The 25,631-nt window shown below is 45.6% G+C and overlaps 1 protein-coding gene across 1 annotated transcript in view; it reads right to left on the bottom strand.

Moving 5' to 3' along the window:
• CACNA1E (calcium voltage-gated channel subunit alpha1 E) overlaps positions 1–25,631 on the bottom strand; it is a 132,039-nt gene that overhangs the window by 11,490 nt on the left and 94,918 nt on the right. The window contains exons 26-38 of the mRNA XM_075615479.1: positions 19,014–19,151; positions 18,692–18,893; positions 17,894–18,058; positions 16,626–16,736; positions 16,340–16,423; positions 15,714–15,839; positions 15,237–15,302; positions 15,045–15,136; positions 14,574–14,739; positions 13,519–13,646; positions 12,968–13,064; positions 10,658–10,763; positions 7,693–7,800 (exon numbers count right to left, since the gene is read on the bottom strand). Coding sequence (XP_075471594.1) covers positions 7,693–7,800; positions 10,658–10,763; positions 12,968–13,064; positions 13,519–13,646; positions 14,574–14,739; positions 15,045–15,136; positions 15,237–15,302; positions 15,714–15,839; positions 16,340–16,423; positions 16,626–16,736; positions 17,894–18,058; positions 18,692–18,893; positions 19,014–19,151 — 1,589 coding nt within the window. The remainder of the gene's footprint in view (positions 1–7,692; positions 7,801–10,657; positions 10,764–12,967; positions 13,065–13,518; positions 13,647–14,573; positions 14,740–15,044; positions 15,137–15,236; positions 15,303–15,713; positions 15,840–16,339; positions 16,424–16,625; positions 16,737–17,893; positions 18,059–18,691; positions 18,894–19,013; positions 19,152–25,631) is intronic.

Below are 25,631 nucleotides of genomic sequence, written 5' to 3'. Positions count from 1 at the left end.
GGTCCCTGAATGTTAGTAATGTAAGAGTATGTGTGTGTATGTATGTATGTATGTCTTTATTTATATAGCGCCATTAATGTACATAGCGCTTCACAGTAGTAGTACACGTGACAATCATATAAATAACAAATAATACAAATAACAGGGAATCATGGGAATAAGTGCTTCAGACATAAAACTAACATTTAGGAAGAGGAATCCCTGCTTCGAAGAGCTTACAATCTAATTGGTAGGTTGGAAGAACGTACAGGAGGGCAATCTGGTAAGTGCGTCTGCAGGGGGCCAAACTTTATGTATCATGTGTATAGTATTAGCCACAGTGCTACTCATATGCTTCTTTAAGCAAATGTGTCTTAAGGTGGATCTTAAAGGTGGATAAAGAGTGTGCTAGTCGGGTATTGAGGGGAAGGGCATTCCAGAGGTGTGGGGCAGTCAGTGAGAAAGGTTTAAGTCAGGAGAGGGCTTTAGATACCAAGGGGGTAGAGAGAAGACATCCTTGAGCAGAACGCAAGAGTCGGGATGGTGCATAGCGAGAAATTAGGGCTGAGATGTAAGAAGCGGCAGAAGAGTGTAAAGCTTTAAAAATGAGGAGGAGAATTGAGTGTGAGATGCGGGATTTGATCGGAAGCCAGGAGAGTGATTTGAGCAGGGGAGATGCTGAGACAGATTTAGGAAAGAGTAGAGTGATTCTGGCAACAGCGTTTAGGATAGATTGTAGGGGAGACAGGTGAGAGGCAGGAAGGCCGGACAGCAGGAGGTTACAGTAATCAAGACGGGAGAGAATGAGGAGAGTTTTAGCAGTCGAGCAACAGAGGAAAGGGCATATCTTTGTAATGTTGCAGAGGAAAAAGTAACAGGTTTTAGATAGGGTTTGAATGTGAGAGGAGAATGTGAGAGAGGAGTCGAGTGTGACCCCTAGGCAGCGTACTTGTACTGTATGTGTGTATGTGTGTGTATGTGTGTAAATATAAATTTATAAAGCGCCCATAGTATATACAGCGCTTTACAAAAGGTGTGTGGAGTGGGAGTGTATACCAATGGTGTGGGTAGGTGTAGAAATTTAAGAGGGTCTTTCATTACTATCAATGTGTGTAGATACTATGTGGACATTGTACATTTGTATGTGTAAGAGACAGCTGTGTGTGCATTCATATAGCGCAGTATGTATAGACATGGCCGTTAGCACTCATGGCAAGAGAGTTCTCTTTTGTCAGGGTAGTGACTCATGAAGCTGTGGTCTCGGTTTAGGCCACTGTTAAGTGTCCCGAACTGTTGCATAAATTTGTATTCATGCAACTGTCTCTCTTTCGGTGTTCTAAGATTACCTTTGCGTATGGCCACCTTCAGATCGTTCATCTTATGGCCAGAGTCAGAGAAATGTTCGCCGACAGGACATTCTCTTTTTCCGCGTGTGATGCTGTGGCAAGGCAGACTCATTCTCTTGTTTAGCCCCTGTCCCATCTCACCTATGTAGTAGCAGCCCCCTGGTCATTTCATGCACATGATGAGGAACAGGTGATCATTCCTCTGATTTTGTACTCCAGATACCTGTGTGGTACTGTATTTGTATTGTGCCTGCTGTGTGGAGCATTGCGCAGGTTTCGCATCTTGCTTCCTGGCATGGTCTTGTCCCGCATTCAGTTGTACTGTTGAATACTTTACTCCTCACCACCATTTTCTTGAGATTATGAGATTGTCTGTATGATAATAACAGTGTTTCATGGAAGACCTGTTGCAGTCTTGTATCTTCCTGGAGAATGGATTGTAGTTCCCTGACGATCTTGGTGTGGGTTATATGTGACCACCAAAGGTACCCTGTCGCTTGTCTCTTTCTGTCTCTATTCAAGGAGATCACTTCTTGGTATTCTGGTGGCTTTGTGGATTTGCTGGGCTACAATTCTGTGGTTATATCCACAGTTTATGAAAGCCAATCTCAAGGCTGTAATCCGCTGGCCTCTGTCTGCTGTGTTGGAGCATATCTTGTTGTATCGTATGGCTTGACTATAGATGGTTGCATGCTTAGTGTGTGTGGGGTGGAAGCTATTGTCCCTCAAATAGCTGGCTCTGTTTGTAGGTTTGCGGTACACAGAAGTCTGTAGTTTGTTGTTCTTTATAGTAATGGTGATGTCTAGAAAATATACTTCGTCGAGGGAATGGGTGAGTTTGAGGTTGATGGTCGGTGGAACGAGAACTTGTTAAAGAAAGTAAGAAGGTGGGGATGCATATGAATCTCAGCACGACCAAAGTGATGTTGAACAAATGTGTCAACTCTATAAAGATCGAAATGAATGGAACTAGAAGAAGTTGAAGACTGTCAACCTTGGTCAGCAAGTATCAATAGATGGGAACCTTTAGAATGAAATTAATAGAAGAATGAAGGTGGGATGGAATGCATTTGGAAGAAACAAGACAACCTTACAAGGGAGTCTTCCACTGTGCCTGAAAAGGAAGGAGTTCGGCCAGTGTATCCTGCCTCTGCTCATGTATGATTGTGAAACTTCCACCCTAAATGCTCAGACAATTCAGAAGCTTCAGACAAGTCAAAAAAGCATGGAGAGATATATGCTGGGTATTACACAAACAGAATGAATGGGTTAAAAAACAAACAAAAGTCTGACATGATCACAAGGGAGACTAATTTAAAATGGCAGTGGGCCTGAGATATCACAAGAAGTAGGGACAATTGTTGGACAGGGATGGTACTTAACTGGATTTCACGGGTTATAAAAAGACGAAGATGATGATCAAAAGTAAGATGGGACGATGAAATCAGAAAAATTGTTGGAGCAATGTAGAGAAGAGATGCTTGCAAACGCAATACCTGGAAGATCATTGGGGAGGTCTTCATCCAGCAGTGGATCCATGAGAGCAGACGATGATGATGATGATATATATATGTATAGTTACAAAAGTAACTCCCTCGCCCCCCCCCCCTCACGACTCTTACCTGCGGCGGGGTCTGGCGACATTGTGCAGCGATCTCCGTCTTCCCCCCTGCAAATTGTAATTTTTCCCCTGCAGGTACTGTAAAAATGGCCGCATTGCCATGGCAACGGGACACCGTGATGTCACGGCGTCACGCAACGTGGTGCCACGTGACATCACGACATTATGTACCGTCCCGTTGTCATGCAAAAAAAAATGGCCGCGTTGCCATGCAACGTGGCACCGTGTGACATCACTGCGTCATGTAGCGTCCCATTGCCATGGCAACTCGGCGCCATTTTTTCTGGGCCTGCAGGGGAAACATTACAATTTGCAGGGGAGAAGACGGAGATCGCCGCACCACACCGCTGGACCCCGCCGCAGGTAAGCACTCGACGGCGCCCAAAATGCTCTCGCCCGTGTGCTCTTCGGGGGCCAATGTTAGCAGCTGTACTTTAGCAGTTATCTATGCATTAATCCTACATTTAGTGAAGGTAAAATTTCTCTGCAACATTTTTCTGCAATATTTTTCACTGTTAAAAAGCACCAGTTTTCAACCCCTTCTTATGCCACTCTTTGTGGCCACCTTAAAAATAGAAAATGCTTTATTGGACCTGACTTGTAATTCCTGCAGTCATGTGCCTAAGACTACATTGTTAATGTTACTATTTCCTGTATTTCTGCTACAAGTTCCCAATAAAGGAAAAAGATTGTTTAAAAAAAAAAAAAAAGCACCAGTTTTTAATTTACTTGTGTATTATTTACAAACCTTTATTATCTAGGACTAAAGTGTTTAAACTGATTTATGCTATTGCTCTCTTATGTTACCCCAGAGATGGTAGTGCAGTTCTTGGAATAAAAACATTAAATTTTCTTACATTTACCATATATCTGTTGCAGGCCATGTGATAATAATATTTTTCAGTGAGTATTTAAATACAGCAGCTGAATTGTTTTAAATAAACAGCGGTACCTGATTTTAAGAAATCCTAAACCTGTTAAACATTGAGGCAAGAATTCTTCTGGCCTAATTGAAGAAACTTGTATATACTGTACTGTAATTGTTAGGCAAGAAAGGGAGATAGCCTTTTAACAATAACAATTCTTTTCATTTAACAAGGAGCCCTTAAAATGTATCAATAAAAAAGGTAGTGGTCATTTGGTCGTAAAGCACGGGTATTCCATACCCTCTTATATCATTACATTTCCACCACTGCTTAAATAATAGGTCTTTCTGGACAAATATGCAAAGACAAACTTTTGAGAATGTGGCTCTCTTTAAGCAAATAGAAATACAGCTCAACCCTGTTATAGCGCGATCCGTTACAACGCGAATCCGCTTATAACGAGATGCAAGCGTGGCTCCCAATTTTCGTATTTCTGAATACTTTGCAACACGATTATTGGCGTCTTAAATACTTTATTGTACAATGCATACAATTGTACTTTATTTCTAACGCGATACGCTTATAACGCGATGTGATTCTTTTGACACCAAGCACAGCGTTATAAGGGGGTTGAGCTTTATCACTTGTGGAGTGAGCATATTCACATGTCTCAAACTAGTCTGCAAACCAGCTTTTCACCATTATCTCCTAGCATACCATGCTTCCACTGCAGCTAGGGATTCTGGGAAATTACATGCAAATGAGTACACAGTGTCACCTTTTGCTTCTGTATGCTCATTTACATGTAATTTCCCAGAATCCCTAGCGCCAGTGAAAGCATTGTATGCTAGGACATACTGTACTGGTGAAAACCTGCATTGCAGAACTGCCCTGCATGTGACTGTGATCACAAGTGATATATGTATTTGCTTTATGCTATTTGGGGGAGGGTTTTTGTCACTCTTTAAGCAAACTTATTCAAAAGTAAGTCTTAAAAATATATATTTTAGTTGAAAAAAAATCATTACATACAATTCAAATACTTCCTTTTTTCTCACAATAAAATTTATATTTTTGTCAAAATTGTCTTTTTCAGTCTTCCATTTTAACCAGACTTTTTTCAGTTAAATAAACAGAAAGTCATTCGCTGCTGAGATTTGAAATATTTCACAGTAATTGAGTAAATACTTTTTTTAAATCTCCGTATTGAAGATGTAAATGTAATGTAATTGTAAACCCACATTTTGGCCGATTGATGGATGTCCATAGCCCTTTCAAGAAGAAGGTGTGGGATACTTATATATCCGACTGCAATGTATTACATGCAATTCCAGCATTGAAGAGAATAAGCAAACAACAATTAACCAATTTGAAGGAGTTTAAAGCCATTTCTTTTGGAATGTCCTGTGAAACAAATATCTGTTGCTTTGTACAGCTCAACCCCGTTATAACGTGATTCGTTACATCGCGAATCCGCTAATAACGCAATGCAAGCGTGGCTGCCAATTTTCGTATTTATGAATACTTCACAACACGATTATTGGCGTCTTAAATACTTTTTTGTACAGTGCATACAATTGTACTTTATTTCTAACACGATTCGCTTATGGCGCGATGTGATTCTTTGGACCCCAAGCACAGCATTATAAGGGGGTTGAGCTGTATTTGTACTTGGTTTATACATGAAATTAGATGCTTTTATGAGCAGTTGTTGTTACAAAGCCATCATTATGGCAGAAAGCATATTTATCAAGTCTCATGCGTCTTAAGTTATTTTTCACACATTTTACTGTCACTCCGACCAGCATGAAGACAAGTAATGGTGCGCAGAGCTTCAACTAATTTCACACTGAATTAAATCAAGCTGCGTTTGAAATCGCTGTGCATAGAATTAAAGAAAACTGGCACAGCACACAGATCTAAGGGACAAGTCTCTCTATTTGAGAAAGTCCTTCACACTCAGGCCCAAACTCAGTAAATTCTGTGAAAAATCGCTGTGCATAGAATTAAAGAAAACTGGCACAGCACACAGATCTAAGGGACAAGTCTCTCTATTTGAGAAAGTCCTTCACACTCAGGCCCAAACTCAGTAAATTCTGTGAGACCGTTTTAACGTCACATTGACCTCTATTAACCACACCGTAACCTGCCGTTACGCTCATCCAGACATTGAAATAGGGCAAAAGTTTAGCAACATTTCTCACCCTTCTTTAAAAAAAAAACAGCGAAATATTCACAAATTGGCGAAATGTATGCAAAGTCTGCGAAACAAATTGGGAACTAAAATGCAACCATCTCTAGTCTTGGCCCCTGCTCCTCAGACTTTTGTTCTCATTCATTCTTTCATCCATCTCCTTACCTTAGTTACTGTTGGGCAATGGAGCAGGAGATGAGCAATGAGGAGCCTTTTATATCTGTATCTATTACTGTAAGTCTTGTCTACACAAGGTAAGAGAAGGTATGCAAAAATTTGGATCACCAACTTTTTAGATATTTGGAAGTTCTCAGACCCACCTTGGCAAACTTGACACCCTCTACAATTTAATTTGTCGTTTCGTTCTCCAATGCAACTACAACACACATCACTGCGAAATGCTCAAAGAACTAGATTGGTCATCACTCGATTCTAGGCGCAAAGTTCACCTTTCCTGTCTTGCCTTCAAATACTTTCTGGGCAAGCTACCCACCTATCTGAACAAGCTCCTCACCCCTACCACATGCAGCACTTATCATCTGAGATCTGACTCCAAAAGACTGTTCATGGTCCCAAGGCTCAACAAAGTATCCGGCCGCTGCTCCTTCTCTTACCGTGCACCCCAAAACTGGAACAACCTACCAGAGACTCTCACATCCACCACCAGTTTAAGTTCTTTCAAAACTAAGGCTGTCTCACATTTTAATCTGGTCTGTAACTGTTACATAAGCCTATAATATACATCTTCTCTAACTGTGCATGCAATGTATTGTATATAATGCGTACCCTGTTCATTTATGTAACTGTATTTGTAACCATGTATTATTTGTCATATTAACTATGCCCAGGACATACTTGAAAAAGAGAGGTAACTCCCAATGTATTACTTCCTGGTAAAAGATTTTATAAATAAATAAATAAGACAATCTTACTGGCCCATTCATTTTTAACATTACATTTCAAGGGGGGAATGTGCCCAACAAGATTTTCTTTCAACTTGGTATTAAAAGTGTGCACAGTGCAGCAAGGGAAAAAGAATGCAGTGAATTCCAGAATGAACCTGAAAATACGGTAATAACAATAAAGGCAAAATGAATCTCTGTACATGAGGTCTACAAACCACTGATTCAGGTGACGGAAAGGAAGGTGACTTGGTATACAATGAAAGCAGGATACATTGAATGGGAGCTGGGATAGATTCTGGCCTTAAAGTAGCACTTGAACAGTCTGCTCCCGCAAATGTTTCCCACTGAAACTCACTTTTAAGCAAAGGTCATGTAAATAATAATATATATATATATATATATATATACACACACATATATATATATATATATATATATATATATATATATATATATATATATATATATATATATATATATATATGTGTGTGTGTGTGTATTAGAGCTGTTGTAAATGGTTGCAAAATGCTAAAATGTAATCCTTTTTACGTCTTTAGATATATTTACGATTACATTACGATATTTTCTTGGCCCGTCTCACAGATAATGTTTGATCTGGCCCCATTGGAATGCTAGTGGAAGAGCACTGCACTGCTCTATACTGTTTAAGCTCCCAAATGTCCCTGATGCATCAGGTTGGTGAAAAGTAGTTTATGAATGAAACTGAACTTTCCCCATATAGTGTTTACAGGGAAAATTGATACTGGAGATATTTCACTACCTTTTGGCATCGGCACAAGGAAGTCCAACATTTTCTGGGAGAGATTAGGCCAGATGGCCAGTATGTCTTTCTGCAGCTCTGAGTCCAGTTGCTGTCTATCAGCACCCCCTGTAACAAGCCAGAACATGTAATTACGTGGGGGGAAGAATCTATATAGACAAATCAGCATATTTAACCCCAAACTAAGTCAGATATAAAAGTCTAATTAATTAATAAAGACTTTCACCCTTTGGAAACATAAGAAAACGGGTCTAACGTGCCATCTCATACAAAATCTATACTATCTCACTAAAGACCCACTATACATATAATGGCACATTAGTCTAGAGTGGCCAACTCCAGTCCTCAATGGTGACCAACAGGTCAGGTTTTAAGGATATCCCTGCTTCAGCACAGGTGGCTCAATCAGTGGCTCAGTCATTGACTGAGTCACTGATTGAGCCACCTGTGCTGAAGCAGGGATATCCTCAAAAACTGACCTTGAGGACTGGAGTTTGCCACTCCTGGTCTAGACCGTGGTGACAATGGACGTTAGCAGCTTCTATACCAACATACCTATTGAGGAAGGTATTAATTGTGTAAGAAATGCACTGACACTACACCACACTAGCACACCACATAGTTGATTATCTTGTACATTTATTTGAGCTAATTGTACAGAATATTTATTTTAAATTTGATGATTGCATCTTTTTGCTACGATTTAAAATTTGAGGATTGCTTCTTGTTCTTACAGACAAAAGGTACAGCGATGATCAACATAATGGTGCCTGCCTATTCTAACATCTTTATGGCAGCATAATAGCCCTTTTTCTACTAACATCAGGAGCTGGATGAAATACATTGATGATGTATTCTTCATCTGGCAAGGTACTGAACATTCACTCATTTCATTAATAAATGACCTCAATGTACTAGATTCACCAATCAGGTAACTTCGTCCTATAGCAAACATAGAGTTATCTACTCAATGTCACTATCAGAAACATACAGGGCCAAACACCAAGATTTTTAGAAAAAATACTGATAGAAACACCATTTTGCATGCCACTTCATGCCATCCACCATAATTAATTCATTCTCATTCCCAATTTTTAGGGGTATATAAAATATCAAGTGACAATGAGGAATGGGGATCTTTTTAACCAGAGAAGATATTCCCCAGACAAATTAGACTTTTCCATTGAAACAAAACATTTGAGATCACTACTAGGATTGAGGCTAACGCTAGCCATCCAAACAGGTTGTTTTTTACTTTCACATATCTATTTTTCGCGATGTAAACACTGGCTTCTAATACAATGTTGTGCAACCCACGGGCAAAGCTGGTCTGAACCACCTATGATAGCCTTCAAACGTAGCCTCAATTTAGTCCAGAAACTACACTAGTTACAGCTAATCCTACATCTACAGTAAAGTACAATAAAATACATTTACTCGCGAGTCCACGCCCAGGATGTTACAGGTTCCAAGGGTGTTCAGTTTGCAATACTATAAAAACAATAGGGGGAGGGAAGACACTACAACTCTAACACAACACGGTCTCAAATTCAAACACGCTGTGTCTGTTCTGTTCTCGACATGGGAGGGAGGGTTACAATGTTACAGGGCTCAAATAAACTTTTGCAACGACCAAGCTATTAGCTGCTAGGAGAGAGAGTGGCTCAGTGAGTAAAAGACACTGACTGGCACTGAGAGTTTGAAACAGGGGAGCCTGGTTCAATTCCCGGTGTCGGCTCCTTGTGACCTTGGGCAAGTCACTTTATCTCCCTGTGCCTCAGGCACCAAAAATATAGATTGTAAGCTCCATGGGGTTGGGACCTGTGCCTGCAAAATGTCTCTGTAAAGCGCTACGTATAACTAACAGCGATATACAAAAACATGCTATTATTATTATATTATTATCTTTAACCTGGCTACAGTATCCTCTACCCCTGGTGAGTCCATTCAGTTTTGAACTTAATTTACTTCCTCTCTGACCGTTATTGGACTATTTGTCTGTCATAATCTGTATTAATGGTTCTTTTGTTTTCTTTAGTTTAGCTCAACATTGTATCTCCTATCGCCAGGATATCCTACTCTTTGCATCCACCTACCAGTAACCAGAGTCCTTATCTTGGAGCCACGTTTTCTTTTTGAGGATGCAATTTTTCTCCTATATTATGAACAATTATTTCTATTTGTACTTTACATGTATTATTTATTTATTCCCACCCTAATATTTAAACATTAAATTAAGGTACCGTTAAGCACTTGTTTTGAATGTATATATATTTTTATTTTCTCTTAACACGTTGCTCATATGGTGTGCACTGTTTTTGTTTCCCACTTGATAACTCTCACCAGCCCCCACCTAGACGCAGTGGTGGGGTCTGGATTGTATTTCGTCGTTGTGGATGGTTTTTATGACTACCGGACACGTCCCTATCATGACGTTACAGTGGGACGAGGATTAAAGTCTGATGGTTCCTATCATGACCTGCTGAAGTGACAACGGAGTGAGCATGCTGTAACCAAGATGGCGGTGGCCAGTGCGTACTTCCAGCTTCATCATCAATGTGAATGCAGTCACAACGGGAGGTGCAGGGCTGCTATTGCTGCTTCTTTACTGAGAAATGTCCCATGAGGATTCAAACGCTGGTGATGCCTTTGATATATTTTTGTGAATACTTCCATTACATTCTAAAGTGGTGGGCCTGGCTTCTAACTATATTCTCTATGTTAGTTTAGGCCGGCTATCCATTACTATGTTTTCTCCATACAAATAGTTTGTTGACTGCACATTAATTCCTTCATGCAGGACCCCAGCTATTCCAATAATGATCTCCTATTGGACACACAGCTCTGTTACTGCACCTGAAGGCTCTCCACAGCACCTTCTACTTCTCTATGGCCAAAACAGTGAATTGTTCACAGATCTCAAATTGAAGGAAGGACCATTTCTGAGATGCACTTGGAATCTTACCTTTGGCTATTTTGATATCCAGCGCTGTGCGGATTAGAGCCATGAGGGTGGATGTGAAATGTACCGTCATGTCCTCTGTTACTGGCATATTCATCAGGACCAATCTCTGCATAAAAACACCGGGTGCCCAAAATATGGGAAGACATATCGACAAGGGGACCCAGAACAAACAACCACATAAATGCACATCATCACCACAGCACACACAGCAAGTCGGGGGAGGGGGGGTCATCACTCCCAAACTTCACTCCACATCCCCAGCTCCACCTTATAACTGTGTAACTTAGAGGGGCAACATCGCAGAGGGAACATGCATGGTTGGCACTATTAACTTGGGATTTAGTTTGCAACTTGGAGAGAGGAAAGGGCACCAACGGTGCTGGGTCACACACAAAAAGGGGAGACGTTTTATTGTCCTGACCCAACAATCCATACTTCTACTGAACTGATACTATGATGCATCCCTGCCCTACACATGAAGACCACATTATTGTAGCACTGTGCCTCACTACTGTACTACAGTGCGAGGACTCTAGGAGACATTTTTTAATATCCCCTTATACTATAGAGCAAGCATAGCAACACAAGCCTATCACTGTGCACACACTGCATGCCATAATGTTGCATCATTTTATTAATTATTAATTCCCATCACTGTTATAACTCCTCAAAAATCAAGGCAAACACTAAAAAGCTCCCCTAAATGTTGCACTGCAATAATTCTACCAAAATCGTTACCAAACTCCAACACTAACTACAGCACTGTCGCTTCACAGTCACCATTTTAAATCTACTCTTGTCATTGAACTGATACTGTGCACGGTTCTTACTTACTGCACTATTCCTAATCCCATAACAAAGCTGACCCTGGCCTGCTTCTGACTTTATCACTCCCTTCTTGTCTCCCTTCTCTGTTTCTGCAGCAGTGGGCCCACAGATATCAAGGGGTGACCTGTACCTTATAAGCCACTTTGTTAGGACATCTTTTTCCGAGGCCTAGAGGTGGTGACATGAGTGTCAGCATGTCATACATCTCATTGTAATGGATACGGCCACTGGTCACGGACAGGGTGGAGCCAGAGAAGAGGGGATGGAGCGAGGGAAGAACAGTGGAACGAGCAGAGAAATGAGGGGATGTGGAGAAGCGGCATACCCAGGGAAGCAAAAAACAAACCAAGGAGAAAACAAAGAGACAAATAAAACACATGGGAAACGGGAGAAAAAGAGGGAAACAGAAGAGAAGAGGGAGGGGTTAATAAATGCCTTCACCGCCAAGAGCAGAATTAGGCGGGTTTATACCACGCTAATGCCCTTAATTAGATCTTTTCCTCCCGCACCCATTTTCTGTTTTGTGTTTTAGGGGATTGTATCTCACCCTCCTAGCGGTCGTAAAGTGTGGTATATATCCCAGATACCCGTCTCCAGAGCCAGGCTCAGAATGCAGCTCCAGATGTATGAGCCATGTCCCATACTGCTTAGAACTAGCTACCCCAACTGAGCTGAGGCTTGAGGGGAGCCGTGTATCCCCCCTGGACGTTATACATTGCATAGAGGGTGTGGCTGTGATTATTGGCTGTAGAATAGGGATTCTGCAGTTGCTTCCTCCTGGCATTGTGATATGGCTCCCAGCATGCACCAGTGCAAAGCATGCTCCGGATTGCATACAGATAGATTCTCATGCATCCTCTCCCCAAGTCTATCTACCGTCATGCCAGATATGCCAAGTTGCAGTTTAAAGAGTCAATCAGCTGCCCCCCAACACCAGCAAATCTGGATCTCTGGAGTATGTGGATGCTTGGGTTTTGTATAATGTGCCCAACTTCCATCCACGGACCCCAAAATTCCCCTGTCCACTTAGGCCCTTCAGAGATGAGCTGTGTCCAGAAAGGCCAGTGGCTAGGTAACGCAGCCCTGCATGGGAGGAGTGACAAACATACAGTGCCCTGACCGCAGTGGATTGCATCATTCCATCACACCCTATTGACCTAAGGACTCAACGTCCTTGAAGCTGATGCTTCTTTCCTTGCCTCACTTTCTTCTTTGGCACTGGTTACCATCTCTAACCCCACCCAGAGTTTTGTCAAAGTATTGCTGAGACCCAGGGACTAGTTTGGGTGCAGCTGCTGATTTAGTGGGAAAGTTAAGTGACTGTCAATGTTTAAACCTTGAGGCAGCAGCCCGAGGTCCCTTGCATGGTGCAGTAGTGGAGCAGTGGAGGGGGAAGGAAAGTTAGGTGGAGGGTAAGGTAGGAGGGTGGGGGTAAGCTATGCCCTTGCTGAGTGGAAGGGGCTGAGAGACCGGGCACCAAACCTTGCATGCCACCCTGTAGGGGCAGTTCTCTCCTAGGCCCAGCGGAGGCGAGATGACTCGGACTAATTTGTACATTTCTTTATAGGGAATCCTGCCACTGGAAAAGAAGCACAGGCGTGTTAATCAGAGCAGAGCTCAGAACCGGAGAGTTGGGGATGACTCCATGGACAGAGGAGACCCCCCACAACTTCAATAACTGCACCATGAGAGCTCCTAGGGCAGCACGAAACCATTCACCGACCCACAAAGGGTGCTGGTTAACCTAGGGCATGTGGTAAGGAGAGGGTGGGGAACAACATAAAGGCACCTAGTAACTTTTAATCATCTGAATACAAACAGGAGATGTTCTATCACTGGGGATATAGTTAATAAGGAATCTTCCAGTGTCCTTTACAGTATATTAACTGGTGGCAGCTGGGCAGTTTTTCAAGTGTAGTTAAGCTTAAGAGATCTTCTGGGTTTACCAAAGTCTGTGAATATTGGAAAGTACAGTATGTGCAAGTTGGGCTTTGAAAAGATTGGGGAAGGGCATTTTCTTTTGGAAAATTTACCATGCAGCTTTGTCGTATTCGGCCCAGATCCGAACAAACTCGTCCAGGTGATGAGGCCCAAGAATGGAAGAGTCTCGTGTCAAATACTCAAAGTTATCCATAATGACCGCAACAAACAGGTTCAACATCTGAGAAGAGCAAACAGATAGTCGGATAAAAACATGGATTCGTGCTATTCCCCCAGTCTGATAATAAACCCTAAAGGCAGTGGAACAAATAAAGGGTGAAGGGCACCACAAAGAAAGGCAAGATACAGAAAGACGGTGAAGACAAAGAGAATGGTATCCAAAAGGGGGACATACAGTACAAACAGAGGGGGAGAAATAGAGAGAAGGTGGAAGCATAAATACAAACAGGAATAAAGGAATGCATGCAAACATATAGACCAAATGTCCAAGACACAGTAGAGTAGGATAAATATTAAAACAGGAAGTAGAAATCCCACACAGGGGGGACTGCACCTAGTACATCTTTTTTTTTTAAATAACATCTTTATTGGGTCCCTTTGTTTAGAATCTGGCACATGACAAAATGTAATCTTTGGGATCTCCCTACAGTTTCAGGCTTTCTCATAATGCTTCAGACATGATTAGACTGGAGGTGTACTGTAGCCTCATAGATATGATTAGATAACAAATGCTTCAGGGGGCGCATGAGAGATGATAGTGTTTGACAGACTATAGATGTACATTAAATGTTTCTGTACACGCCTAATTTTTTTTAATGTAAAAAAGGTTGGTTCAGTTTGATGTGATACAAAGCACCGGGAGAGTCTTGCTGCTGAGATTATAAAGAGGAAGGGGAAAGAAACAGGGTTTAGATGGGAAAGAATAGAGGCAAAACGGTAAGAAACAAATTCATTAAGAAGTAATCCTTCCCAGTCCTTTATCCTTGTATTTTGACCATATATGACAATTAGTACACACTACAATAGTTTTGTGATTTACATATTAGAAGCTTTCTTTATTTCAGTTGTAATGTAATAATAATACAGCTGCAAAATCTGGAAGTCATTTATTGAAGATGACAGCTCTTCCACTCCAGTGGAGACTTACCAAGAAGGAACAGAAGAAGATGAAGGAAACAAAATAGACATATGCCAGGTCGGTCCCACAACGCTCATTCTCACTGTGTCCGGAGAGGGCGCTGGTATCTGGCTCACAACCCTTATCACCCAGACATGACAGCATTATCTCCTGCCACGCCTCACCTGTAGCACTCCTGTCACCAGAAAACATACTTAGCTGATGAAGTCAATTGAGGAATAGTAGGAAACTCTAAGAATAAAGCGTGGGATGTAGGTACCCAGAACTATGATAAGCTTTAAGCATCACCTGGAGTTAAGGACTATAAGACCAAAAGCTATGGACCCACATGAAAAGAGTAACTGGGCTCATAACTTCCTCCGGATTTATATAAATATAAAAATAGGAAGATTGTCTTAGTCAACTAAATTTAACAGGTTGAACTCGGACATATGTCTTTTCTCAACCTCATCTACTATGTAACTACTGTATGCGGCTCACCTGAAAAGCAGCATGAGGGAACCGAAGAAGCTTCGGAAGTTGTTGTGTCTATTAATGTGGCTTTCCTCTTCAAGATGGATATTACCAAACACCTAAACACAGCAAGCCAAGAATGACACAACCATCGGGTCTATCTTTTGTCTTTCTGCCCTATTAACGAAAAGCAGATTTTATGCATGCTGCCCAACTCACCTGCATTCCAATGATGGCATAGATAAAGAACAACATTGCAATCAGGAGGCAGACATAAGGTAGAGCCTGGAAATAAAGCACACAGAGGGAATCATGTGACAAACAAATAAGAAAGCTGGGTCATTCAAATATGTCCCTCATATGCAGGGTGGTATATCAACAGGGAAATAAGGCCCTTCACCTACAAAGTGACATAGCAATAAAGAGACAGAAAAGACTTGTATCTGTTTTTCCCACAGCATCATACCAGAGGGATAGATATAATGTCTTTGCATTGGTCAGATTGATAGAATAACAGGGACAGAAAGGGCATCTGGTGCACAGTACCTGTCCCTATTGCAAGGTGACATCTGCAGTAGGGTTTCCTGGTCAAGTCAGGGTGTCATACTGCAGTTACTCAGTGGTGGAGGAGACCCTGGCATGTGGAGTGCCAAGGACAGGTGAGAAAGGGAACACATTTTGAAACACGTTCTCTACCTTAAAGGACTGGACAAAGGTCCACAGTAGGATGCGGATGGTGTATCCCTGACGGAGAAGCTTAATGAGTCGTGCAGCTCGGAACAGCTTCAGGAAACTCATGTTAAAGCTGCTAGTGTTCACCAACTAGACATGGTCAGACAAGAGAGATACATTTACAATTGACTCATAGGGGCCTAATGTACCATTTACCCACTAACTAATAGGCATCCTATTATTGTAAGCAATAGTTGTGTGCAAGGGATATATATATTCATATTCCATCAACAACCGCACAATCAACCTGCCGGATACATACTGTATAAGTGAAAACATAAGATTTAAAGGAGAGGGTTCTAGTATTGTGAACGGTAGCGGTAGGTCTCATAAAATAAGATCATATTGAGCTATTACGGGGAACTGTGCTGTGATGGGCTTGAGCTGTTCTAAATGCTCAATTGTTCAGTTTGATTATGACCCTTTCTTTCTGCTGAACACAGGATTAGTTCTGGGCAGTGGGGCTCAATAGTTACTAACCATTGCTAGGCCTTATGGTGTCTTAAGGCTTGGCACAACTTTCACCTAGAAGTATTAGCGGTTTGTTAGTCGGGATATTGCAAACGATCACGACAGCGAATGTCACTCACCTTACTATCTGTAAGAATAATCTCTGTGATGCTTCCAATAACAGTAATGAAGTCAAAAATGTTCCATGTGTCCCGGAAATAGTTCTTTGGGAAACAGAGAGAGTGTTAGACCAAATCTTTTAATGACCGTATGTCTCTTGGTCCTAGAACAACAAATAAGATCTATCTGCAAGATTTCAGAAATTCCTGGGAAATCCTACAGTATTTAAATGCAGGAAACTGAAGCAATAAAAGGGATCTCCTAACAACAAGAACTTGCTAGCCAGGAGCAGCACCAATTACTCACCAGAAATCCAAAAGCGATGATTTTCAGGATGCACTCCAGAGAGAAGAGCATGGTGAATGCGATATTCAAATACTTTAGTGCTAGCTCGTAGGTGTATGGAGCAGAATAGTACTGAAAGCAATCAAAAGATAATAGTGCAGGAACAAAGAAAATTAACAACCAATCTCTTCTTTTGCAAGGTCCTACAAAGCATTGTTTTGCAATATACTGTATGCTGTTACATCCATTAGCAAAGAGGAGGCTCAAAGGCCAAGTTGTTACAATATGGACAGAATACAAACAAACAGATTTACAATGTCTGGTTTTTTTCTAGGTTTTACTTATATAAAAATAAATACCGATGGAAACCGTCTGACTGTTATTCAATGTCTGACACTACATGACTCCGGTCACGCTAAGGCTGCGTACGTGGTGGGTGTGTGCGATCGTGCGCGCGACTTCAGGCGCGCCTCCCGCTGGAGCGGTTTGTGCCCTCTAGGTGGACTTCCGGTACAGGATGATATGACTTATGATGGGCAGGGACTCAGCCAATGAAATTGGACTCAGGAAAGGTGGGATTAAGGAAGGAGCTATCAAAGTGTCCCTGGCAGGACATGCAGGATTAGAGCTGCAAGGGGAGACTTGCTACAGCAGAGCTGCTACATGAGATCTGCACGAGCCTGAAGGACTTCAGGATTGATCACGTGTGTCTCGGGGCCAGTCTGTGTCCCTCTAAACAGCAGGTATGGATTAGAGGGAGAACAGCAGATCGTGCAGGGAGGCCCAGCAGATCGTCCGAGTGAAAGCAACATGGAGGAGTGAGCACCGTCGGAGGGGACCCTCAACGGTTTCAGCTAAAAGTGGTACAGAAGCACTTTGTGAATTACCTGCTACACTTATTTGCATTAATGAGCACCAACGGTGTTCTGGCACCATCACACAGGCCTTGTTACCCAGGATTGGGTGGCCGAAGCCTCAGATACTGACATACAACCACGCCGCGTTTATGGGGAATGGTTTGTTGATGTGTTATAATATGAACGTAGTAATCCTTTGCTACGGGTCACAAGGTATCTAAGGTTTATCCAAACTTGCTATATAAAAAACGGTTATATTATAAACATCAATGTAGTTTGTCTCCCGGTGTCTAATCCAACACCACATGGAGTGTACCACCCAGATATAGAGGACTCAGGCCCCCACCCCAGCAACAGGTATCACTCTGGGGACAGGATAAAGAGGGGTTACATCAGCATTAAACTTGAATGTTATCCCAGATTTTCTCTTACCTTCATCATCAGTACCACTGTGTTGAGAGCGATCATAGCCATGATAGTGTATTCAAAAGATGGAGAGACCACAAAGTGCCACACACGATACTGGAAGGTGTGGCGGTTCTGTGGCATGTAGCGTGTAAGCGGCTTGGCGCTGATAGCAAAGTCTATGCAGGCTCTCTAGGGAGAGAAATAACATGTAGCTGAGCATACAAACTCTCCAGGTGGTTCCTGAACCTTTTTCTTCTCCAAACGTTTCAGAAACTGTCATATAGAACCTTCCAGTGTTAGAGCATGGAGCTATGCACAGTGCATTCATAATGAGAAGGCTTATAGTCAAAACGCTGATTTCTGAAGTGGATATTTGAAATCTGTCAGTTGTATGTGACATAACTATCTCCCGTTGCTCTGCAAATTTAATTATGACCTCTTCAGCACCGGTATTTGTTATCCCTCTATGATTGTTCTTTGTTAAGCAAGTATTGCATACAGTGACATCATTATCAAAATAGTTTTTGGGAACCTACAGATGTAGCACACCTTATTGCAATAGTCGGCGCGATATTCTGCAATATTCTGCGTTATCACTGCCACTGAATCCTATAGGAAAATATGTGAAATGATGCGTTATAACGTGATATTCTGTGTTATCAACGGATGCAATAACCTTTGCTACATCTGTATTTGATATCCGCTTGGCATTTCTTCAGTAGATATCTACATAACAAAGTGCACCAATACAATGGATAGAATTGTTGCTCTGAAAGAGGTCTGAGTGCATAGAGTAAGCTCCGCTCATGTCTGAGTCGTTACCTCATTCTTTTCTAGGCTGCACTCCTCCATCATCTTGTCTCCTTGCTCCTGGAAGGTGATGATGATCAGAGCCACAAAGATATTAACGAAAAAGAAGGGAAAGACTACAAAGTACACAACGTAGAAGATGGACATCTCCATGCGGTTGCTGCGGCTCGGGCCCCGATCTTCTTCAGTCACATCCACAGAGTGCTGAAGGACCCTGTTACAGGAAAGAGGATTGAGAGTCATATGGCAATGATCTTCCTCTAGAGAACATCCAAAAGACTCACCTGTTGTGACTTCTTTAAGAGAGAATTTGGGTGGGCAGAAACATACTCACTGAGGCCAGCCTTCCCCCGTGGAGACAGTAAAGAGGGTCAGCAGAGCCCAGATGATGTTGTCATAGTGGAACTCATGGCGCTTCCATTCCCTGCGTTTCACCTCCATCTTGTTCTTCTCATGATCAATGTAACTCCCTCTGGAGAGATTGAACAACATCATCAGGATTTATTAGAACAGAAAGGAGATCGGCCACCCTGGGACAGAATGCTAGTTTTATATATATATATATATATATATATATATATATATATATATATATATATATATATATATATATATATATATATATATATATATATATATATATATATATCAAATGGAAATATTACTGCATGCTCATTTGCATGTCTTAGAAAGGTCTGCAACCCTGCCTTTCGCCAATATCGCCCAGCATACAGTGCTTCCACAGCAGCAAGGGATTCTGGGAAATGACATGCAAATGAGCACACAGTGCCATTTTTTGCTTAAAATCCATTTTGACATGGATCCCTATAAACTTATGCTTGCTGCATTTGGGTTAAGATGCATAGTCAGTAAACCTACCCACAGAGATATATATATATATATAAATATGTATATATATCTTATACTATATTAGTGAAAGCACTGTATGTTTGCCTGCCTGCCTGGATGTCCGGTGTCCCTAGCGGCAATCTCATTGGTCCCTTGGGCCGCCCGCCCCCGCACACCTCTCATTGGCCTGAGACGGAGTGACGGGCCACACACACACACACACACACACACACACACACACACACACACACACACACACACACACACACACACACACACACACACACACACACACACACACACATACACACACACACACACACACACACACACACACACAACACAACACAGCAGCTCTATACACACACACACACACACACACACACACACACACACACACACACACACACACACACACACACACACACACACACACTGTTACATACATTAGCAGCACATTTCCCGCTCTCTTCCCCACCGGTCCCGGAGGCTCCGCCTCTTCCTGTTTCCCGCGCTTTCACCCCCCCCCTCCACGTGGGAGCTGCCGGACGGGCGAGGGAGCTGCCGGACAGGTGAGGGAGATGCCGGACGGGTGAGGGAGCGGCCTTCACCCCCCTTCACTCACTTCCCCTCCACCCCCCCGGCGCCGCTACAGTCAGCGGGGGAGCGGAGTGATCACCTCCCCTCACTCACTTCCCCTCCACCCCCCCGCCGCCACTACACTCAGCGGGGGAGCGGAGTGATCACCTCCCCTCACTCACTTCCCCTCCACCCCCCCCCGGCGCCGCTACACTCAGCGGGGGAGCGGAGTGATCACCTCCCCTCACTCACTTCCCCTCCACCCCCCCCGGCGCCGCTACACTCAGCGGGGGAGCGGAGTGATCACCTCCCCTCACTCACTTCCCCTCCACCACCCCCCGGCGCCGCTACACTCAGTGGGGGAGCGGAGTGATCACCTCCCCTCACTCACTTCCCCTCCACCCCCCCCCCCCCCGGCGCCGCTACAGTCAGCGGGGGAGCGGAGTGATCACCTCCCCTCACTCACTTCCCCTCCACGGCGCCGCTACAGTCAGCGGGGGAGCGGAGTGATCACCTCCCCTCACTCACTTCCCCTCCACGGCGCCGCTACAGTCAGCGGGGGAGCGGAGTGATCACCTCCCCTCACTCACTTCCCATCCACCCCCCCCGGCGCCGCTACACTCAGCGGGGGAGCGGAGTGATCACCTCCCCTCACTCACTTCCCCTCCACCCCCCCCCCCGGCGCCGCTACACTCAGCGGGGGAGCGGCCACAACACTCTGCCTCCCGCCTCAGATCCACGTGGGAGCTGCCGGACGGGTGAGTGAGCGGCCTTCACCTCCCCTCACCCACCCCTCACTACACTTCCCCTCCCTTCCACCTCCCCTCCACCACCCCTCACTACACTTCCCATCCCCTCCACCACCCCTCACTACACTTCCCATCCCCTTCACCTCCACCTCCCCTCCACCCCCCCCTTAACCTCCCCTCCACCCCCCCCCCCTTAACCTCCCCTCCACCCCCCCCCCCTTCACCTCCCCTCCACCCCACCTTCACCCCCACCTTCACCCCCCTTCACCTTCCCTTCACTCCCCCTTACAACCTCCCACCACCTCCCCACCTTCCCACCACCTCCCCCCTCTTCCCACCGCCCCCCCCTTCCCACCTTCCCACCCCCTTCCCACCTCCCCCCCCTTCCCACCACCTCCCCCCCTTCCCACCACCTCCCCCCCTTCCCTCCTCCCCCCTTCCCACCACCTCCCCCCTCCTCCCCCCTTCCCACCACCTCCCCCCTCTTCCCCCTTCCCACCACCTCCCCCCCTCTTCCCACCACCTCCCCCCTTCCCCTCCTCCATCTCCCCCTTCCCCTCCTCCATCTCCCCCCTTCCCCTCCTCCACCTCCCCCCTCCTTCCCCTCCTCCACCTCCCCCCTTCTTCCCCTCCTCCACCTCCCCCCTTCCATTCCTCCACCTCCCCCCTTCCCCACTTACCCTCCTCACCTCCCCCCTTACCCTCCTCACCTCCCCTCCTCCACCTCCCCCCTTTCCCCATCCCCTCCACCCCTCTTTCCCCCCTTCCCCCCTCTTTCCCCCCTTTCCCTCCTCCCCCACCTTTCCCCCCTTTTCCCCTCCCCCACCTTTACCCCCTTTCCCCCTTCACCCCTCCCCCCCTTCACCCTTACCTCCCCCTTCCCACCACCTACCCCCCTTCCCACCACCTCCCCCCCTTCCCACCTCCCCCCCCTTTCCACCGCCCCCCCCTTCCCACCACCTCCCCCCCCCTTTCCACCGCCTCCCCCCCTTCCCACCTTCCCACCCCCTTCCCACCACCTCCCCCCCTTCCCACCACCTCCCCCCCTTCCCACCACCTCCCCCCCCCTTCCCACCACCTCCCCCCCCTTCCCACCACCTCCCCCCCTTCCCACCACCTCCCCCCCCTTCCCACCACCTCCCCCCCTTCCCACCACCTCCCCCCCTTTCCACCACCCCCCCCCCTTCCCACCTCCCCCCTTCCCACCACCTCCCCCCTCCTCCCTCCTCCCCCCTTCCCACCACCTCCCCCCTCTTCCCCCCTTCCCACCACCTCCCCCCTCTTCCCACCACCTCCCCCCTTCCCCTCCTCCATCTCCCCCCTTCCCCTCCTCCATCTCCCCCGTTCCCCTCCTCCACCTCCCCCCTCCTCCACCTCCCCCCTTCCCCTCCTCCACCTCCCCCCTTCCCCTCCTCCACCTCCCCCCTTCCCTTCCTCCACCTCCCCCCTTCCCCTCCTCCCCCCTTCCCCTCCTCCACCTCCCCCCTTACCCTCCTCCACCTCCCCCCTTTCCCCATCCCCCCTCTCCCCTCTTCCCCCCCTCCACCCCCTTCCCCCCTCCACCCCTCTTTTCCCCCTTCCCCCCTCTTTCCCCCCTTTCCCTCCTCCCCCACCTTTCCCCCCTTTTCCCCTCCCCCACCTTTACCCCCCTCACACCTCCCCTCCTTCACCCTTTCCCCCACCTCCCCCCTTCTCCTCCCCCCTTCCCCTCCTCCTCCACCTCCCCCTTCCCTTCCTCCCTTCACACCAACTTCACCTCCTGTCACCACCCCCCCTTCGCCTCCTGTCACCCCCCTCCTGTCACCCCCCCCTCCTGTCACCCCCCACCTCCCGTCACCCCCCCCCCTCCCTTCACCTCCCGGCAACCCCCTCCACCTCCCGTCACCCCCCCTTCACCTCTCCCCCTTCACCTCCCCTCACCCCTCCTTCACCTCCCCTCCGCCCCCCCTTCACCTCCCCTCCGTCCCCCCTTCACCTCCCCTCACCATCCCCCACCACCCCCCCCTCACCACCCATCCTCACCTCCCCTCCGACCTCCCCTCCGCCCCCCTTCACCTCCCCTCACCACCCCCCACCACCCCTCCGACCTCACCTCCCCTCCTTCAACGCCTTTCGTCTGCCCTCCCGCCTCTGCCTTTCGCCCACCCGCACTTCTGCCTTTCACCCGCCCACCGCACGCACTAAACAGACCTGCCACACTCGACACACACCCGCCGCCTCTCACCCACCCTACACACTCGACACACACCTGCCGCCTCCTGCCCCTACGCAACAATATCACTGACCAGCTGTCACCTGCACTCGCCACACACCCGCCGCCTCACACCCTAGCAGGACCCCGACCCACAGCCAGCACTCACTACGCCACCCGTACTGAACACCCACCCGTACTGAACACCCACCCGCCGCCTCACACACTCTCACACCCTAGCAGGACACACGCCTCACATTTTCACATCACTTATGTCACCAAAATATACATTGTACTGTGGTGTGTTTACAATAAACCATTTTTAAACAACATCGTATTACATTTTCTTCCATCTTTCTTTTCAACATTATTATCCAACCTTTACAACAAATACTCACCTATTGTTCCACGATTTATAAATAATACTACCTATTACGCATTTACATCCCGGGCAACGCCGGGTCTCTCAGCTAGTGTGTATATATATGTGTGTGTATATATATATATATAAATATATATATATATATATATATATATATATATATATTTATTTATTGGGGTGGTAATCAGCCTAGCATCCCACCCAGCTAGATAGGGCATATACAGTACTGTCTAGTTATTCTCTAAAGTGGAGATGGTTTTTCTTTTATGTATTGTGTATTGTGTTTTTATTTTTAAAGGAACAGACAATAAAGCCTTATATTAAGTTCACTCTAAAACAGTCTCCATTTGCATACCTCTGCATACATCTCTTACACATGGTGTGAGAAGTGGGATGATAGGTGGCCCTTGAATTTCAAAGGGGCCCCGGACACTGCCTGTGAATTTTTTATGCTTTTTTATGCTTTTGCCTGCATATAGTTCCTGCAACAGTCTGAGCAACAAACCAAAGAATCACATGCAGAAGTGACCAGATTTAAAGGGCTACACATCCAGGCAGGAAAGCTACAACTACCACAATGCCACAGTTGGACTGGGAGGACTGCGACAGACGGTGACCCACACAAGGGACTGATACTGTGACCAGAGTCTACCCCACCACTGGTGAAAGAAAAGATTTAAAAAAAATAAATGCTCTCTATGATGACGAATGTGATCGGCAAGAGCAGGAGCAGCAGAGTACTGAATATCCACGCCAGCTAACGCAACTGCAAGAAAAGCCTGGCGGATACAGTGAAACTGTTGAAGTTTCAAATAAAGATGGAGACAGCAGTATCCCTGATGGGACAGAGTCGTCCAAGACAAAAAGGCGTAAAAAGAAAAAGAAAGCGGTGCTTCACTTACCGTGGAAGGAACACACACGTCCGCAGATCTCGCGGAGAAAAAGGGGTCCAAGGTGCCCTGCAGCCTAGAGAAAATGGAAGATTCATCACTCAGATGACAGAATATCCAGAGGGCCCAAGGCAGAAGTTGTGTAACCCAAAGAAGTGTTTGTCTGGTGCGAACAGCGAGGAACCCTCAACCAACCATACCAGGGAAGCAGAGCCGGAACCAGTGAGTGATGATCCCTTGACCAGCCCTGAAGATGCACTGCAAGCTGCCAGGCATAACTGTGATCTGCTCCGTGAAGAATCGAAATTGGAGAGAGAAAATAATGCTGAGCTACAGAAGACTGTTCTCGCAATTTACTCGGCGGCCAAGACCGAATTGGAGGATCTAAGGACGGATCTAGATACTGCGAACACTACTATTACCGCCATGGATGAAAAGCAGAGAAAGTCTGACCAAATGATTGCTAATCTGATACAAAAGTATGAGTACGCACTGAAAGAGATTACAGTCTTTCAGCAAGAGGTTCGCAATCGCCATAGAGAGTTGGAAGTCTCTCAGAATGAGGTTCATACTCTGCATAGAACTGGATGCCTCACACCAAGAGATCCGCAGTTGCCACACAGAACTGGAAGTCTCTAAAAAGGAACTTCACAGTCTCGCTGAGGAGCTGGACATCTCTCAAAAAGCTGTCTACAGTCTAAGTATGGATCTTAAAGTCTCTCAGAAGGAGCTTCACACCCTCAACCTAGAGATAGAAGTCTCACGCCTGGAGACCAGGAGTCTCAACTCAGAAGTGCGTAAATGGAAGGAGGACTACAAGGAGGCCCTAAATATTATAGAGACTGTAAGAAGAGAAAATACAATGTTGAAAGATGAAAAGTTAGAAAGATTGGAGCAACGCACACAAGCAGAGCACCTACTGCAGAACCAACTGCAGAACCAACTGCAAAGTCTCCGTACGCACCTACAGATTGCCAAAGAGAAGCAGCGATCCCTGCAGGAAGAAAATCTACAGGCTGCTAAAGAAGTACAAGTGCTGCAGGAACGTCAAAGAACCAAGTATGTCCTTCCAGAACAGCATGAGGAACTGCAGGCTACCCTGAGCATCACCAGAGCATCGCTGGAGGCCAAGCTTAGAGGCCAGGTGACTCTGTATGAGAGGGAGCACGAGAAGGTCCAGAAACTAGAGCAAGAGATGGAGAAGCAGAGTGGCTGCTCCATACCACAAAGTCAGTACACCCAGGAGAAAGAGAAATCGCAAGCAGCGAGGACCCTGGTGATGAAATCTGCAGCGCTCCAAAATATGAAGGTT

The sequence above is a fragment of the Ascaphus truei genome, chromosome 10 (assembly GCF_040206685.1).
Source record: "Ascaphus truei isolate aAscTru1 chromosome 10, aAscTru1.hap1, whole genome shotgun sequence".
Lineage (NCBI taxonomy): Eukaryota > Metazoa > Chordata > Amphibia > Anura > Ascaphidae > Ascaphus > Ascaphus truei.
Note: the sequence above shows the minus strand (reverse complement) of the source record. Positions and strands in the feature narration are given on the sequence as shown.